The 18,908-nt window shown below is 36.8% G+C and overlaps 1 protein-coding gene across 4 annotated transcripts in view; it reads left to right on the top strand.

Annotated features, from left to right (window-relative positions):
• Positions 1-18,495, top strand: part of LOC146001912 (breast cancer anti-estrogen resistance protein 3 homolog) — a 256,008-nt gene extending 237,513 nt beyond the window's left edge. For all 4 annotated transcript variants that reach the window (XM_083139638.1, XM_083139632.1, XM_083139646.1 and 1 more), the window contains 4 exons: positions 1,303-1,548; positions 3,101-4,530; positions 5,537-5,705; positions 12,803-18,495. In XM_083139638.1, coding sequence (XP_082995764.1) covers positions 1,303-1,548; positions 3,101-4,530; positions 5,537-5,705; positions 12,803-13,306 — 2,349 coding nt within the window. In that variant the 3' untranslated portion in view covers positions 13,307-18,495. The remainder of the gene's footprint in view (positions 1-1,302; positions 1,549-3,100; positions 4,531-5,536; positions 5,706-12,802) is intronic.
• Positions 18,496-18,908: the final 413 nt, after the last annotated feature.

The raw sequence follows: 18,908 nt of genomic DNA, 5'->3' as shown, positions 1-18,908 counted from the left end.
GCTCCTTCCCCTCTCATCGTACACGGCACGTTTCAGCCAGCTTTACGGGAAAAGGAACAGAGAGGACCCCCCCTCCCTCTCCTCTCCAGTCCCCATTTGCTGCCCGCAGAATCGACTTGCTTTCTTTCAAAATTTCCGGCCGCCAGGCGAGTATGCACTTGCGCATGCGCCTTCCTCGCAAAATTCGTGGAAAGGAGAGGGAATAATGGAATAATAGTTGCTTGGCGGGCGGAGGAGTCGTGGCACACATACGACTCTTTGAACGTGTCGTTCAATTCTGGTGAACGAGTCGTTCACCGCTCACAAGAGAGAGTCGTTACTTTTGAACGACTCGTTCACGAACGACCCATCACTAGAATAATGGAATAATAGTTGCTTGGCGGGCGGAGGAGTCGTGGCACACATACGACTCTTTGAACGTGTCGTTCAATTCTGGTGAACGAGTCGTTCACCGCTCACAAGAGAGAGTCGTTACTTTTGAACGACTCGTTCACGAACGACCCATCACTAGGACGAAGTTCCGAATATGTGTGTGGTCGTTCGCACGCAACTTTCGCTGCCTCTCACGATTGCAGTTTTCTGAACTGCACATGCAACGTGTCGCACCCGCACATAGTCATTGCATTAGCGATCACCATGATGAGAGGTAACTTTTTTTAGCGCGTGAGAGCAGGTTGTATTCAACCATCACGTGAGGCACGAGTCCCTGTTAAATTTGAGTAACTTTCTTTATTCGTGACAAGAGGAAATAAGTATCGGTCTCACCATCAAAGGTACCGTGTTCAAGTCCAGGCCTGGATGTCGGTGGGTGTCCATCGGTTTCATCTAATCATCATTCAGCCTTATCGTGTATAGAGCCCGAATAGAGCTCGAAATTTATATTGTAGAGTTCGTATTCAAGATCTCTGTACTCTGTACCCTCATTGCAGGGTAGGCCAAGTTACTAAAAAAAGTAACGAGTTAACGTTACTTTTACTTTGTCATTCAGTAAGGACATTTAACTGTTTACACAAGTATCACATATGTATTCCCTAAAATGCACGTTTTTCCAATGTAACTTAACATGCACCAGTTTAAAACAACGTAAGAAGCGTGTTTCGTCCTGGCAAACAAATCCTCCAGTTCTAAATTTATGATGGTATCGCAAGTCAAGTAACTCTCAGGAACAGGTACCGTTTAATTTGCTAACGCGTTACTTATGGACAGTATCACCCCCCCCCCCTTTCCCTCACGCACACCATCCTCATTAATCCAATAATGTGGTGCTGTCGAAGATTAATTGTTCTGTTCTGTCTCTTCTAGGAAGCCACGCCCGATCCAACCGCCAATCCAGCGCAGCTACGGAAGGCGCTAGAATGGGAGCTGAGTCTGGACACCCGCGACCTGCGCTCGCACGCGTGGTACCACGGCGCCATCCCCCGCCAGAGGGCGGAGGAGATCCTGGACAGGGACGGGGACTTCCTGGTGAGGGACTGCACGTCGCAGCCGGGAGATTTCGTGCTCACCTGCCGCTGGAAGGGCCAAGCGCTGCATTTTGTCATCAACAAGGTGGGTCGCAGTCGTCTGGAAGTTGTCCAAAACTGTCCGGTGCTGCTGAACCTTTTGCCAGTCTTAGCCTAGATTTTTTTTTAACTGGCATGATGATCCAAATTCTCAAATATTACGCATTTTACAATTCCCTCCATACTCTGTCCCTAGAACCTGTGGAGCAAGCGAACGAAAGTGACAACTCGAAAGGGCTCGACCAATGAACGCGTGAAGGGGAAGGGAGGGTTGCATGGAGGGGCAATGCAACTGAAACTACCAGCCGTTGGCAGCAGCGCTCTTTGCTTCGCCCATTTTCTTTCTTTCATTCTCTACCGTTGTGCGCAGCGTTGCTCCACAGATTGTTGGGACAGAGTGTAGAGTAGTCAAGTGAGTATTTGTATAGGTGTATCTTGGGGGAGCAGGTTGCAATCGCCCTTCCCCAAATTTTCAAATTTAAAGTTGAAGGCTTTTTTATTAACCTTCTAGAACCTCAGGTTCTGCCTCCCCTCCCCCACCAAAGTTGTTAAAACATTTCAGTGAAGCCAAGTTAAGTCGTCGTGAATTTTTCATTTTGTGGTCGTTTTCAAAGCAAGTTTTTTGAATTGGAAACCCCTTTGCAGGCTGAGACAGAGGTCTATAGGCCTCTTTGAATATTATGTGGATTACTTTCTCTTTTACCTAGATAAAGCTATGAATGTATATAAATAGATGTAATTGTCCAGAATTTGGAATTTCGTAGTAGTTTTTCGAAAAGAGAGAATTTTCCGAATAAGCCCATCATCAAACGGGACATATCCTGGACATAACAAGGAGCTCAAAGACCGAAGTATCATGGCATAATACTTCGCGGTGTGAGTTCCCTTGCAATTAGCACATATCTCTTTCCCTGAGCTCGAACAAATAATTTAATAATTATCTTAATGTTAGCGGCAGTGGCTCTACATTAGCATGCAATGTTAATTGGACATTACACATTGTCTAGTGATTTAAACTATATTTATTCTAACACTGCGTTTCGAGAGAGCACCTCTTTTCTCGTCTTCAGGTGAACATTTTTTTTAGTGGTGGGGATCGAATCAGCAACAGACCTTTGATTTTGTTTCAAACCCAGTGCTCTAACCAACTCCACGTGTGGAAGAACGCTGTCGTGTGCACATGTGGACAAGCAGCGGTACTGTAACATTGTAAGAGAGGCGTAATGGAGGGAAGATCCAGGCAGGAGGCTTCGTCAGGTGCGTTCTTGCAGTGAGAAACCTGTCGTCATCTGATTCATGAGTAACAGTGCTGTGTGGCATTGTACTCGTGGCAGAGGCAACAGGTGGTGGTTCTGTGAAAAGAAGGCACCTTCTACAAAAGTGTTTTTTTCTTTCCCTACTCCTGCGCTGCTGCTTATTGGCTTTGAGGTGGTGTGCAGGCGAGAGGTGGCACTGAGTACTCGCCAGCTTCCACAAGTGCACACGAGTTGCTCGAGCATGCTATATATATGCTGTGAAAGCTTTCTCGGTCTGCATATTGACATTGTATATTCGTTATTTTTTCCTAGGTGTCTCACTATATGCTTTATATTCAACAGGTTGTGATTCAACCGGACACAGTGTATGAACGAGTTCAGTACCAATTCGAGGACGATGCATACGACACAGTTCCAGATCTCATCACCTTCTACGTGGGCAGCGGGAAGCCCATTTCAGCAGCTTCCGGAGCAAGGATACAGTCTCCCCGCAACCGCATGTACCCACTTTCATTCTACGCAACGAAGTACGGTCTCCAGTCACAGATGTTTAGTGGTGGCAAGTGCATCGTGTCCCCTGTGACGTCACCAGCTGGTCAGGGTACCCTCCGGTACAACCCGTACAACTCTTACAAGAGTCCGGTGCATTCCCCTCCAAGGTCGAAACGGGAGACGCCACCGAAACTACCAGCAAAACAGCGCAGTCACTCTCTGACACCAGAAACCGGTGACGTGGCCAGCAGATTGGGATTGAAGGGTCAAGAGGTGAACGGTAGACATGCAGACGGGGCCGAGAAGAGCAGCAGTGCAGATGGGATCATTCAGGAGAGCAGGATTTGCCATGGCCAACCACAGCAGCAGATCATTGCAGGGAGCAACGTGATGACCAAGTACTCAACCCACTCACTACCCCGGACAGGCATGTCGAAACAGATACCAGTGAGGAGCAAGATGGTCAGGGTAACCAGCGATCCTGCTCTGAGTCCCTGCATGGAGAGGCGGAGGTTCTGCTTCATCGGGGGGGATCCTGGGAACAAGGAAGAAGAAGACATTCCAGAGCAACCACCACCAAAACCTAGCCGCGTACCTTCGAAGAAGCAATCCGGAAAGGACCAATCAGACGGGACCAGTGTTGAAGTGAAGGTATGTGCAGACAAACCCAGTGGTAGTGAAGTGTTGGATGATGGACAGAACAGAACATCTTCAAGCGGTGATGGAACGCTGCACCCTCAGGGTTCTGGATCATCATCTGGTTCATTCCGGGCATACCACACTTCTGGTAGTGATTCCGGCAATGGATCCGGGGATTCTGCGCAAAGTTCTGCAACCGGTGAAGGTGATGGTGGTTCTCAGGCTCCAGCAGCCACAACTGCACCACCACATCCGGGTGGTGTGGTAATCAAAAACCCACGGTACAAATGCGACATTAGGGACTCCAAAATGGGTATTATCGAGTATGACTCTGCGGCAGAGGAATCAATAGTGCTTACTGTTCCGGACCTCAATCCACCATCGGCATTTGACCTGGAGAATTTCCAGACTCTCCTCCTACCATCTCTGGAGAATAAGCCTCTGGATGCAACTGCACTGCAGGGTGTGAAAATGACTCTGCAGGAAACTGGACCAAGAATACTCGCTAATCACATAACCAAAGTAGATCTGGAGCTTGTGAAAACGAATTGTGAGAATGATCTGGGTCTAGGAATAAGTTCTGGGATAGAGCTATGTGCTTTACCTCATGGCCATCAGTTGAGGCTAGATCTTATAGAAAGGTAAGCAGATATATCACATAGCAATCAAAGTAAAGATTGTCAAATCAATGCAGTTTTCTTAGTTTACACATACCTAATTCAGCTGTTTTTTCCCATTATGTGTAAGAATGTTGCCCATACTCTCCAAACCCCCTTTCCTTCTTAGTGTTCTGCCATACCCCTTTAAATTTGCATCCATTCTTCCCTTAATTGTCCCTAATCCTTCCCTCCCCCAGGTAAAAAGAACGTATCCCTGGAACTTGCAGAACTACAAGTACGTTCTTTAGATATTCATATTCATATCTGCAATAAATTTTAAAAATAATTGAGATATGTTGTAATTGAAATTCTAATATCCAGGCAATTTTACAATTAATGCATGGAGAAAATTCATTCAGAGTAATCCACACATATGTATTAGATTCAAATTACAATAGGTATATTATTCATTATTGTGAAACAAAAAAGCAGTAATATTTATCATGGATTTATATTTTTGATGACAAAATTTTACCTTTTGTTATTGAATCAAATTTTGACAACTTAAATTATTTTCCAACCCCATAAAATAGCATATACTAGAAAGCCTTCAGCAGTTTCAAATTATATGTTTTGCATTCACTTATTTTTTGTTTCTCCCATGTCTTGAATGAAGGCTTTTAGCAAAGTAAAGGAAGCAGTTTTATATATTTTTTCTTTTGTTCAAAAATACTCTTATTTTCTTTATAATAGGTTAGTTACTGGAACATGGAACAGGGGTTTCCTTGATGGAAAAGTAGTTAGTAATGCTGTCACTTTGTAATCAGGTTTCCTGAGTTCCATGAAACAGTTGTGGGTTATTGCACTCATTGAACCTTCTTCACATTGCTGGATAAGGTCCTGATACCCATACATGCAAGTGTGAAAATTCAAATTGTTCTTGTTTTCCATTTTATAGAAGTTTGTTTAATTTTTGCATTTACATTAATATGGGTTGCCATATTATCGTGTAATATGGTATGTTTTTCAATTTGATTTCCAATTGCAGGACTGAATGTTTGAAGTTACTTGTGGCGGTGACCATACTGACTTGCACGACCGAATCGGACAGGGCTGAGGTTCTCCACAAGTGGATTCAAGTTGCAGTTGACACAAAAACTGCCCTTGGCAATTTGTATAGCTTTTGTGGTATAATGATGGGACTCTGCATGCCTCAGGTAAAAGATTCGCTTATATTTAATTATTATCTTATTGTTGTCACCTAATTTGACTCGGATCAGGAAAGAAAGAAAAAAAAATACTAACAGAGTTAGGAGTTTACAAAGTTGCTCTTATGTTATCTGAGTATAGAGATTCCTGAATGATAAGCAGGAGAAATATGTTCTGTGAAAAATAGAGCTGCTGAGTCTTAATTAGAGACACCATTTTCTTTATGGTTGTTAGGGCGTCTGACTACCATGCAAGAGACCGGTATGTTTCAGTCTATCCAATCGCAACTAACATATATCATTATATTCTGGGGAAATGCAATGAACAACATGAAAATATTTAGTCTTCAGAAAAAAGTATTAAAAAATATGACTGGAGAGAAATTGAATGAACCATGTAGCGAAATCTTTAGGGATCTTGGCATTCTGCCCCTACCCTGCCTGTATATACTTAATTTATTATGGCATGTAAAAATGGATCTGACAAAGTTCTCCAAATGCAACAAAGAAGTACATCACTACAACACGAGGAATAACTCCAATCTGCAGATCCAATGCATAACACATCACTATTTGAAAAAGGTCGGAAATCCACAGGCATCCATCTATACAATAAGTTACCAACCACTTGTGGGTTGATGGATTGGAGATTCATTGATTCATCCACAAGAGTCCAATTGAAAATGCAATCAATAGTTCCAACATAGACCTACAATAGGATGGATGCCATCTCACATGTCATATCTGTTATGTCACTTGAGTGCAATTTTTAGTATCATGTTATGATATTATAAGTCTTACCTTTATATTATCTCTCAATATTTCATTTAATCTTTTAATCCATTACAGAACACACATATTATTTTTATATTGTAACCTCAACTTGTTTTACTGGTGTTACTTTTGTGTAATAGACTGTATCACTAATACGAATACACTCCTTTCAGAATGTAGGTTAAGGCAACGGTTCTCAAACTTTTTTCTCAGTGTACCCTTTATTCGGAACTAAATGTGTACTGTACCCCCCCCCCCTTTCCATAGATTTTCTCCAAATAGTGGGTTTTGTGGAATTTTTTGGCTGCCTGATTGGTGGGGTGTTTTTGATATGTTGGAGGCGTTTATCTGCAATAGAGCAAATTGGTATTCGGGCTCTATGTGGGAAAATAGTAAGCAACTAAACATTAGAATCCTACGTTTATTATTCTATTGGGTGTTCCTACGTTTATAATATTTATGATTAGTAACAAAAATAAAAATGTGAAACACTTACATGCTAAAAAGTATATAATAAACTATAATTTTCATTTTTTTACAGAGTTGTTGAAAATAAAAGTAAGAAACAAAAATAAGTTTGAAAACAAACTGTCAATCACATTTTTTTTTAGTTTTAATTGTAAATCATCAGAGTTTCTAGCAAGAAGGATGTGCCTGCATAGCCTGACATTTTCCTGATGTCTGACTGTACACTTGAAACTTTCAAGTGGAGATTCAGTTCCAAATTTAGTATATTTCGGTACTAAACATCACCAACAATATACCCAGTCGTATATACTAGTGATGATGTTTGCAGGTTTTTGAGTTGAAGAATGAAATGGGTAGAAATTTTGAATGAGTATTTCAAAACATATGAAAGAAAGATAAGTGTGTCAGTAAAAAGACATGTCAAGAATCAGCAATATAAGGCCATGGATGTTCCCAAGGTAAAATATTCCGGAGGTAAAATAGTCCCCCGTTCGGATCTCCGGGTGGGGACTACTTTGGGAGGTCCCTGGACTAAGGATAAGATCTACGTTAGGAATAAGAAAAATATTAAATTAGGCACCTGGAATGTTCTGAGCCTTTACCGGCCTGGGGCATTTCAGTGTACAGTTAATGAGATAGTCAAGTATAAATTAGATGTAGTAGCTGTCCAGGAAGTTAGGTGGCCAGGAGAAGGGAATTGTAAAACTAAAAATTATACTTTTTTCTATGGTGGTACTGAAAATCATAATTTTGGAACAGGCTTTTTCATAAATAATAGAATTATCTCGGCTCTTAAAACAATAGAATTTATTAATGATAGGATATCATATGCAGTTTTACAGGGTAGGTGGTGTAAAATTATTTTAATAAACATACATGCACCAACGGAAGATAAAGATGATAATACTAAAGATGATTTTTATACAGAGTTAGAACAGGTCTTTGATAAATTTTCTCAGTATGATATGAAAATTCTGTTAGGTGACTGTAACGCACAGATTGGGAAAGAAGAGACATTTAAACCCACGATTGGTAAAGAAAGTCTTCATGAATTAAGTAATGATAATGGTATAAGATTGATTACTTTTGCAACCTCAAAGAATTTAATTGTGAAAAGTACCACTTTTAAACATAAAGATATCCATAAATATACCTGGTCTTCTCCAGATGGTAAAACTCATAATCAGATAGATCATATTCTCATTGATAAGAGAAGGCATACTAGTATAATTGACGTTCGTACACATAGAGGTGCTGACTGTGCCAGTGACCATTATTTAGTAATTGCTAAATTAAGAGAAAGACTCTCAGTGATAAATCATAAGCAACAAAATCTAAAAGTTCTAAAATTTGATACAGGAAAGTTTACTGATGAAAGAATTAAGAAAGATTACCAAATTAAACTGTCAAATAGATTTGATATTTTGCAGGATTTAAATGATGATGAAAATATAAATGAAACAGACGTAAATAAGAATTGGGAGCACATACGTAATGCAATAGAATCAGCAGCTAAAGAAAGTATAGGATACCATAAACCGAGAAAAAGTAAGCCATGGTTTGATAATGAATGTCATAATCTAATAGAAATAAGAAATCAGGCTAGACTTAGGTGGTTAAATAACTCTGATGATACAAATCTAAACAATTATAATAGAATAAAGCGAGAAGTTAACCGCACGTTTAGAAGTAAAAAAAGAGATTACTTGAAAAGCAAAATTAACGAAATTGAAACAAACAGCAAAAATAAAAATATCAGAGATTTATATAAAGGTGTAAATGAGTTTAGAAAGGGGTGGCAACCTAAATAAACTTGATAAAAGATCAAGACGGTGATTTTCTAGCTGACCCAAGCGATATTCTAAATAGATGGAAGAACTACTTTAATGACCTTTTAAATGTCCATGTAGGAGATAAATCAGAAGTGAATGAAGTACACACAGCAGAACCTTTAGTCCCAGAACCTAACTTGACTGAAGTTAAAGATGCTATTAAAAGGCTAAAGAATAACAAAGCACCTGGCATTGATTTAATACCAGCTGAGTTAATTAAATATGGTGGAAATTCATTAATTTGTCAAATTCATAAATTAATTTGTTTAATATGGAATAAAGAAGAAATCCCTCAACAGTGGAAAGAATCCATAATTGTTCCTGTGTTTAAAAAAGGTGATAAAATGAACTGCAATAATTACCGTGGAATTTCTCTACTCTCAACAACATATAAAATATTATCTAACATTCTTTTAACAAGACTAACCCCATATGCTAATGAAATTATAGGTGATTATCAATGTGGATTTAAACGCAACAGATCAACTACAGATCAAATTTTTCACATCAGACAGACACTTGAAAAAAACTGGGAATATAATCAAAATGTCCATCAGCTATTCATTGATTTCAAAAAAGCATATGATTCGGTCAAAAGAGATAAATTATATAATATATTAGTAGAGTTTGGAATACCTAAGAAGCTTGTTAGTATGATAAAAATATGCACCAGTGAAACAGAAAGTAAAATTCGTGTGGGTATTAATATGTCTGACAAATTTACAATTCATGATGGGTTAAAACAAGGAGATGCATTATCTCCATTGCTCTTTAATTTTGCCTTAGAATATGCTGTTAGGAAGGTAAACGAAACTAAAGAAGGACTAAAATTAAATGGTGTGACTCAGTTGTTAGCATATGCAGATGATGTAGACTTACTGGGGGATGATGTGAATACAATTAAGAATAATGCTAAAATATTTTTCAAAACTGCTAAAGAGATAGGTTTGGAAGTTAACAAAGAGAAAACTAAATATATGCTTACAGGCCGAAACCAAGTGTTAGGTAATAATCAAAATCTAATTATTGATAACAACTCGTTTGAACCAGTTTCCAAATTCAAATACTTAGGAGTAATATTAACAAATGAAAATTATATTAAAGAGGAAATAAAAAGTAGGCTTAATTCAGGAAATGCATGTTACTTCTCTCTTCATAAACTTTTGTCTTCTCGTTTAATATCTAAGAATCTAAAAGTTAAAATATACAAAACAGTAATTTTGCCTGTAGTATTATATGGGTGTGAAACTTGGTCCCTTACATTGAAAGAGGAACATAAATTGAGAGTATTTGAAAATAGGATCCTTAGGAAAATATTTGGACCTAAAAGGGATGAGGAGACAGGTGAGTGGAGAAGGTTACATAATTTAGAACTACATAATTTGTATTCATGTCCAGACATTATTAGAATAATTAAATCAAGAAGACTTAGGTGGGCAGGCCATGTGGCACGAATGGGAGAGGAAAGAGGAGTTTACAGGATTCTTGTTGGGAAACCTGATGGTAAGAGACCAGTAGGAAGGCCAAGACGAAGATGGAGGGACAACGTCGAGATGGACCTAAGGGAAATCGGTAGGGATGGAAAAGAGTATATAGATCTTGCTCAAGATAGGGACAGATGGAAGGCCTGTGTTGCTGCAGCCATGAACCTTCGGGTTTAAGAAGGCTAGAGAGTTAGTTAGTTAGTTAGTAACAAAATCAGCCTTATTTCCCTGTTAAGTGTTAAAGCTATGAAGTCTGCTCTACACACCTGCAGCAAAAAAATGTTGTGTGGGTATTCTCGACATTTCTCTTCCGAGCTGATCGCGTACCCCCTTCAAGTCGTTCATGTACCCCTTGGGGTACGTGTACCACAGTTTGAGAACCACTGGGCTAAGGTATCATTTCATTGTATCAACTCACTGCATTTTATTGTATTTCATTGTATTAGTATATTGTAATGTGATTGTGAACACAAATTGACGTGTCCGATATCACAGCATGTTGTATAAAGTTAGATTGTGTATTTATGCGATTTACACCTTGCACCTTCAATGCACTCCCATACATTTTAAAATTTTTGTCCCTGGGTTCAAAAAAACATGCATCATCTGAAGTTCTGTGGAAATGTAGCACTAACTATTGGCAATAGACAGGTATTTCTTCCAATTCTTTCTCATTTCCCTTTTGATATATCGAGGTTTATTAGTTATAAATTATTTATGTAAGAAATTAAAACTTGGCCGTTATTCTGAAAAATCCCCATCTCAGTGTACCCTGTCCTCTCTTCCCAAAGAGAGAGTGTAGACTCGTGTAGCCACAGACTTCAAGGAGTAAAAAAATAACCCTTCAGTACTAAAAAGAAGTGGCGGAAGGTATGCGTGTTGTGTGCCCGGTTTCACACATGAAATAAACTATTTAAATAATGTGAAAAGAGCAAGTGTGTGTATTGCAAGAAAGGAAGAAAGTTACAATCCCCGTTGGTTCACGTAGTAAAAGAAAGCTCTCCCAGCTGATCCCCACACGAAGATACTTCTTCACATTGCAGTACTCCACTAAACGTCTGACGCCCACTGTTCCGTTCCCTTTCTATTTATAGGTCCTGCTAATGACCTAACCTGTTACTGGAAACCTATCCCGGCAGACAAGAATTCAAAAAAAGGCAATACGGAAATACACATACACACAATTTATAAATGCCACTAACATCACCAAAACACATGAAACTAAAAACCGTCTGGTCCAATTAAATTAATTAATAAACACATAACATAAACTGGATCCAGTAATGATCTCATCAATACAATGTAAATGCAAACATGTGATTAATGGATGAAATAAATTTAATCTAATGTAATCTATAATGCACTATCATATCAATTGGGAGTCTGTTTAGTTATGAAATGTATTTGATGTTGTATATGCTTGTATTACTGGAATATCACTTTGTAAAAATCAAAAGGAACTATCATCTACTGAAGAAGTTATACATTTCGTCCATTGAGAATGTAAATGTTCTATCTCCAAATTGTAAACAAATCGAGATATTTTGGCTGTGGTCTATTTAGGATGCAATTACTTCATTTCTGCTATCATCTAATGCCTACATACAACCAGTATTGATATATTGAGAGTATTTTTAGTCCATGAACAGAATTTGAAAGCAGCTATGAGAATGCAAACCCCAACAGCCAATGAAGCCTTACGACAATTTCCTCAACCAGCCGCAAGTGCCATCCGAGTATCAGATAAACCACTTGCATTCTAACCTTTCACTTGTGGGAGCTGCTTATCAATAGTAGTGGTCGTCGGTTCTTACTTTTGTTGTTAACAGACAAAAATGTTGGATAATAATGGAATGAAAGTAGTTAGTTGATTTCCCAAAATATGACTTATTTATTTTACTTTGCTACCGGATGACAAATTTATAATGAAATTCTTTCATCTCTCAAATCAAAGCTAGTGTTTCGTGCAATTGTTCTATCTGAAATTTCAATCATTAATTACAGCATAAATTCCTAATCTAAAACTACTATTTTTGGAGAGGCTTCAATATATCAGCCTTTGCAATGACACAAACTTTCAGTGCAATGGTGACAAAGATCCAAGAAATGTATCATGTCAAACTTTAAAAGGCTCTCCTGAAAAAATGGATATAAAACATTTACATTCTCAGTGGATGATTTATTTTCTTTTCCCATATTTTTCCCAACATTTTATCATCCATGTTGGGGAATGATGATAGTGTTTTAACAGATGCTTTTTGAGAAGAAAGGGCCTCTTACACTGTTTCTGAGGGAGCTTTTAGGGTGTTGTGTTGTGTTTGCCTCTTGCCTCCTGAAGGTTACTTTATAAGCACTTTTATAACCTTTCTACAGGGACTCTTACACCCTTTTTTAAAATTTAAGATAAGGATTTTAGGTAAGAGGATGTTTTCCTTGCGTACTTTGAAGGGTGCAAAATGGTCATACGTGCCGACCACCCTAAAATTTTAACTCATTCATTCATTCAAATATCTCAGTTGTAACTTTAATATTTTTTTCTTTCCTTCAGATACAGAGGCTGAGCTTCACATGGCATGTTCTTCGGCAGAAGAACACAGACAGTGCTTTCAACTTTGAAGCAAAACTGCGACCAACTTTGAAAAGCATGAACGAATGCACAAACCCTCAGGCACCAAACACGACCATCCCTCATCTACTTCCGTTTCTTCTGTTGCAGGAACGTAGCTTAGAAGATATTCTTAACAACAAATCTTTACACAATTGCCTAGCACATTGGGAAAACTCTACTTCAGACTTTGGACTGGGTACAATGTTTGCGCATTTAGAAGCAGCACGAAAATTCAGTGAAAATCTTCCCATGTATAGGCGTAATGCAGAAATCGTTCTTGGAGATGCAAAACTTGATGATCTTACATTAGATGCTTTCCGCACGGAATTTCAGTTAAAGTTTCTATGGGGAAGTCGAGGTGCATATGTATCATCAGACGAAAGACATGCCAAGTTTGAACAGGTGTTAAATGTAATGTCTGAGAAATGTGAACCTTCATTGTAAATTGGCATGCTGTGTTTATGATCCTCATATTTTTCTGCATTCCAGTGTGTCGAGGTTCTTTTCAAACAAGCCTCAAAATACTTAAAGCTTTATATTTACATGGTGTTACATGTTATGAACCTGCAACGACCAACGTGATAATAGGTCATGAGATTATGGTGTAGTTACAAAATATTCATTGTTGAGGGAAGTATGTGTGTGTAAATTGGTAATTTATTAAATTATTATGAGTCATTCGCATAATGACTTGAAAAAATTGTGCCATTCTTAAACGTTCAGTCTGAAACTTGCATGGAACATTGCAAAGTTTGGTTTGTTTAAAGTTCACTTTATATTGTGAGGATACTTATGACTGTAAAGTATTCGATGAATTCTCATAAGAATCAAAGTATGGGCACTGAGGTTGACACAATGAGCATTAACACTACTACCAGTGTGTTACATGGGGAACTTGAGACAGGTGCAGAGTAAAGTGTATTGTAAATTAATAATTAACAATAGAATCAAATAAATATGCCTTGAATTCTGCAGAAATATAAGTAGAAGCGTTCTTTGTATACATATTTGAAGTTGCATGCCTCTGCATGGTAGTGTTAAAAAATGGAAGTGATACATAATTTGATTCAATGAAAGGAGAAAGTTCTTTACCCAGAAAGACACATATGGTGCATTCAGATTGACTATTTTGTAATTCTTGGCTCCTAACTGTGTCCTTACATTGTTTGAAAACTAGATCATACACAAAACAATTTATTATAAAATCAACAAGGAATTGGTACAGGGAACTGATGTATCAGAACTGATTTGTCAGAAGGTTAAGTAAGGAGTTACAACAGAATGGCAAGAAATAAGAGTTCCTGACCTTATGAATATATTATAAATTTTAAAGTTACTAATAACAATGGTAAATTTAATAATATATATGAATGAAACCGCTGCATTTCAGCCAAGTTCATCTTGTACAGTCACGGACACTGCTGGGTTGTAACAATCCCATTGAAAGCTAATGGTATCGTTACAACCCAGGAGCATCCTTGATTGTACATACAGAATATATAGTATGTATTCTTTTGGTACAGTAAATTTCAGGAATATTTATGGAGCTGCTAATATTGATCTCAATTCAAGATTTGATTGTCAATCCTATTTTCTCTGTGTATTGTTTTTCTGTAATGAACATACACACTTTGCTATCCAAAATCAATTGGGGACCAGTCACATTTCGAAATTAACTACTTGTCAAGTTGCATAATACCAGTTTAAATTTTCCACATATTGCACAATGTTTCAGCAAAATATAAACTTCAGATAAATTAAAAACTGGTATTGAAAATGGTAAATCATTTGGTTAATTCAGAATTGAAAATTGCATTCTTTGAGTGGCAAACATTTTATGTTCGTAATACATACGGAATAATGTTTAGCATTTTCAGGCAATTAGTGCTGGTTTTTCAATGTCCAGTTAAAATGGTGTGTTGGCAATGCTGAAGCAAAGCAAATCGCTTTGTACACAGCCTGGTGTTTATGTGTAGAACTACTAGTGCATATGCACAAGCCAGTCTTGAAAGCACATTCTTGCATTGAAAATAATTGGAGCAATGAATGCCTGTCCACTCTGCATGGATACGAAATACATTTAAGGAAAGCAAGTACTACAAATATGGCTTTCTTTTAATAAAGGTCAATCTCATGTTTGCAAAATGCTCTTACGGAACACAGCGTACATACTTTCTTACAGAAGAAGTGTGAAGAGCTCAAAAGTTTGAAACATTAATAATTCCTGTCTGTTAATGTAAACACTATTTAATATGTAGAATTTTACACTTTTTTTGACTGCAAGCTTTGTACCATCTCTGTGCATCTTTTTTGCAAGAAAGAAAAAATAACATTTTAGTGAGTGCTTGCTTTTTAGCCAACTTCTTAAAATATGAAGATATAAAGAGGAAAAATAATTTCCAAATTTATTGTAACATTTTTCTAAGGTAAGATAGTTCAACAATAAAGCCTGAAGTGAAAAGAACACACATTTATAAATAATTGACAAAAAAAAAAAAAGAACTGGAACCAGGACTCGAACTCTTATTGTAAAATGTAATGTGCTCTACAAGCTGGTGCCTCTTACCACTGCATTAAATACAGCTCGGAGATTGGAGTACCTGGTAGACCGTATATTGGCAACCACATTGCTTAATTTCCCTGTTTATATTGACATTAGTTGAGCTCTGCCAAACAAAACAAGTCTTCTTCTGTACTAATTTAATTATTTAGTGAATCACATCTGACCATGAGATTGTGGAGTGTGGAAATTTGATAGCTCCATGAGGCATGATAACTGCAAGAAGGACTACTGGTTAAGATAATCACCACCACACTTACAGGCTAACTTGAACCTTAATTGTACATTGAAAAGGTGGCCCTTTGATAGAGTAAAACCTTTTATTTTAGAAGTGTCAAGTGAAGAGACTTTATAGCACTGCTGAGTTTAAGGATACATCACTCGAGCTTTATTTGATGCATTTGCAGTTCATGTTACAAATATGTATCATCTGCATCAAGGAATACATAATGTGACTTTGATTGTAATATATAGTTGGGAACATATATTGTACTTAAACTAAAGAGGTATTTTTTTATTTCTATCCAAGGAAAGGAATGTGTATTGCTCTGCCAGTTATAAAGTGGCTGGAGCAGGTACAAACAAATTGAGAAATCATTGACAGTGATACAATCATTTTAATAGTTTATATGATTTTTGCAACTATTAACCACAATTTCTTGCAACTTACTATTGAAAAGTTGGGAGAGTTACTAAAAAAAGTAATATAATTTTAGTAGTACTGTTAACCAAAGAAGTGTAACAAGTCACCAGTAATACATTGTGCTACATGACTCCCCAACTCTGTACGCAAGCAGAGATATACTTAGCTCCCAGTTTAAATATCCAACATGTACCAGTCAGTGGAACATGGCTCTAATACTTACAATGAAGTTGTTTTGCTCAATTACATTAAAAATAATTTGTCTTGAGATTAAGTGTGCCACGTTCATAGTGCATACGTTTGCACTCTGTGAATGACAGGCCTAACCACAATTTCAGAAACTTTACCTGCCTAAAGCACTGATATGCTCAAATTTCCTTTGATAGCCTGTGACTTAAAAAAAAATTCTTGCACCATGCCTCAGGTACAGACAGTATAGGTGGATTCCACATTAACAATGGATTTTAGAATTAGAACACATGATGGAGTTGAGGAATATGTTGAATACAAAATTTGTACATGCTGTGTATGTAGATGTTTATGTCTATATGAAGTAATTTGATATGATACCCATACATGTGAATATCATTCTGTAAATACAATGCTTTCATTTGTAATGATTACCTTGGATATGAAATAGAAAGCAGATCTATGAATTTCTTTGTCAACGGTGATATTATCGAATGTGTATATTAATGAACGAGACATTCCACGGTTTCCAGCTTATTCTTTCATGTGATAATTTGTAAGTAAGGGCATTGTGAATAAATGTTATAATATTAAGTTCCTCGCCATATCACAAGTAAGTAAAGAACATCATTGTATCATGTAAGCCTTCTTTGTCAGTATGTAATAATATTGCCCATACATAGTTTGTATTATGTGTTCATAAATTATGTAATGTCATTTGTGTGCATTGTCTGTGTGGATTGAAAATTTGAGATTCGTTGGTGAATGATAGATTTTGTATGTCTGAATGCAAGTAACTTAGCTTAACCAAACTTTGTGTGTGAAACATTGAATTTTAGATGATTTTTAATGAATTTAGAAAATACAAGCAACACATTTTTAAATGTAATTGATTTTTTTTCCAGTCATGTCTGTTAAGCATGAGAATATTAAAAATTTTAGGAAAGTTCTTAGTAAATAGATCTTTTGCGGCAAAGTTTTTAAATTGAGAAAAATGATCAACCCAAGCTATTTTGTAAACATTGGAAATAATTGCCAAGTTTTGGGCTAACTTCAGAAGCAGAATGAGTGAACTGGTATTATATTTTGGAGCTATATGGTATTTGAAGAGTAAAAAAAAATGTACAAGTATCCAGACTAGACTCAATTTCTGACATAATTAATTGGAAGAAGTAAGAATATTTTATCCCTTTACCCCCCACATGTGAAGTGAACACAGTTGTTCAAAACAATAGACTAATACCGTTGAAATTTTTAAGTGCACCCCAAGATGTGTATATAGTAAATTTTAAGGGGATGAAATAAATAATGGGATCTGTACATATTTAAAAAAATTCCTTACTGCATAATCTAAATGAAATTACATATCGTATCATTCATGGATACCCAGAGGGGATACCAAACGAAGCTGTTCCTGCTGCCTGGAAGACAAATATCGGCTTGGTATTATATACTTCACACATATAATTTCATTTCAGTTGCAGTAATTTGAATTAATTATTATAACGGACAGATAGTTACAAGTAAAGCTGGTAAAGACCCTTGCAAGAACACCATAACTTCAGATTTTGAAGTAAAATACTTTACTTGACTGCCATCTACAAAAAATTTTCTTACTTGCACCCTAGAAAAAATCCTGCAGACATTCTTGATATCATTTGATGGTTCGACAAATTTTGGGATGTTTCGAGAAAAGTCAAGATGAGTCTGTACAGTTGATTTGATCTAATGGTGTAGAGTTTGCCCAAAATAAGAGTTTGTAGCAATGATTCAAAACATTTTCATGCTTGTCGAACCGTACTAATAACCTTCACAACAACAAAATTGAGTCGGAAAAAGTTTAAACTAAAAGTATTAAATATTGCAACACAAATTTCAATCTTTGCTGGTATAGATCTGCTAGCCATATAGCTTCATGACAAAAAGATTCTTCATATATTTTATTAATATGCTTTAATTAAGTGTTTCAAACAAGGTGACTAAAAATACTAAATCCTATATAGACTTCTGTGAAAAGAAAGTAACGGAACTTTAATGTGTGATAAAACATATTGTTTATTGTGATGTGATTACCGAGTTATGTATGTCTGATTGTGAATTTATGAAGTAACTGTTAATATGTAAATGTAACACTTAAAATTATTGTTGTGATTGCATGCATGTAAATGTGTAAACAAATCCAAATGTACATTAGTGTTTATATTTTTTCTCAATCTTAACAATGAAAACTTTCACAAGTTATTAACTTGCAGTGAACTATTACAAATAGTACTTGTAGTGCTCCTGTCCCCTCGCCCTAAAAATAAATGTGTGTCTTTTGTATGTGCAATATGCAAATTATATATAAATAGCTATACATACATAAAAAATAGATTCTATAAGAGAAGTCTGTTTATAACTTCCTCCAAATGTGCTAGTTTTACCATACATAAAGGATATTTGCTCATGTAAAAATGCTAAAAAATATATAGAATAAGTTGGAGGAGAATGGTTTAACATGCAAAACCTACTCAAAAATGTCCTATGTCATCTGAAAAAGGAATCAGACAATAAATTCTTCATTAGACAGGAAATTTACATGCAAATTTTAGCTTATTTCATGTTATACCAGTGGATATGTAAAGACCCTTACTAAATTCGAATGACAATGAAGG

This window comes from Lepisma saccharinum, chromosome 1 (genome assembly GCF_977018435.1).
Source record: "Lepisma saccharinum chromosome 1, izLepSacc3.1, whole genome shotgun sequence".
Taxonomy (NCBI): Eukaryota; Metazoa; Arthropoda; class Insecta; order Zygentoma; family Lepismatidae; genus Lepisma; species Lepisma saccharinum.
Note: the sequence above shows the minus strand (reverse complement) of the source record. Positions and strands in the feature narration are given on the sequence as shown.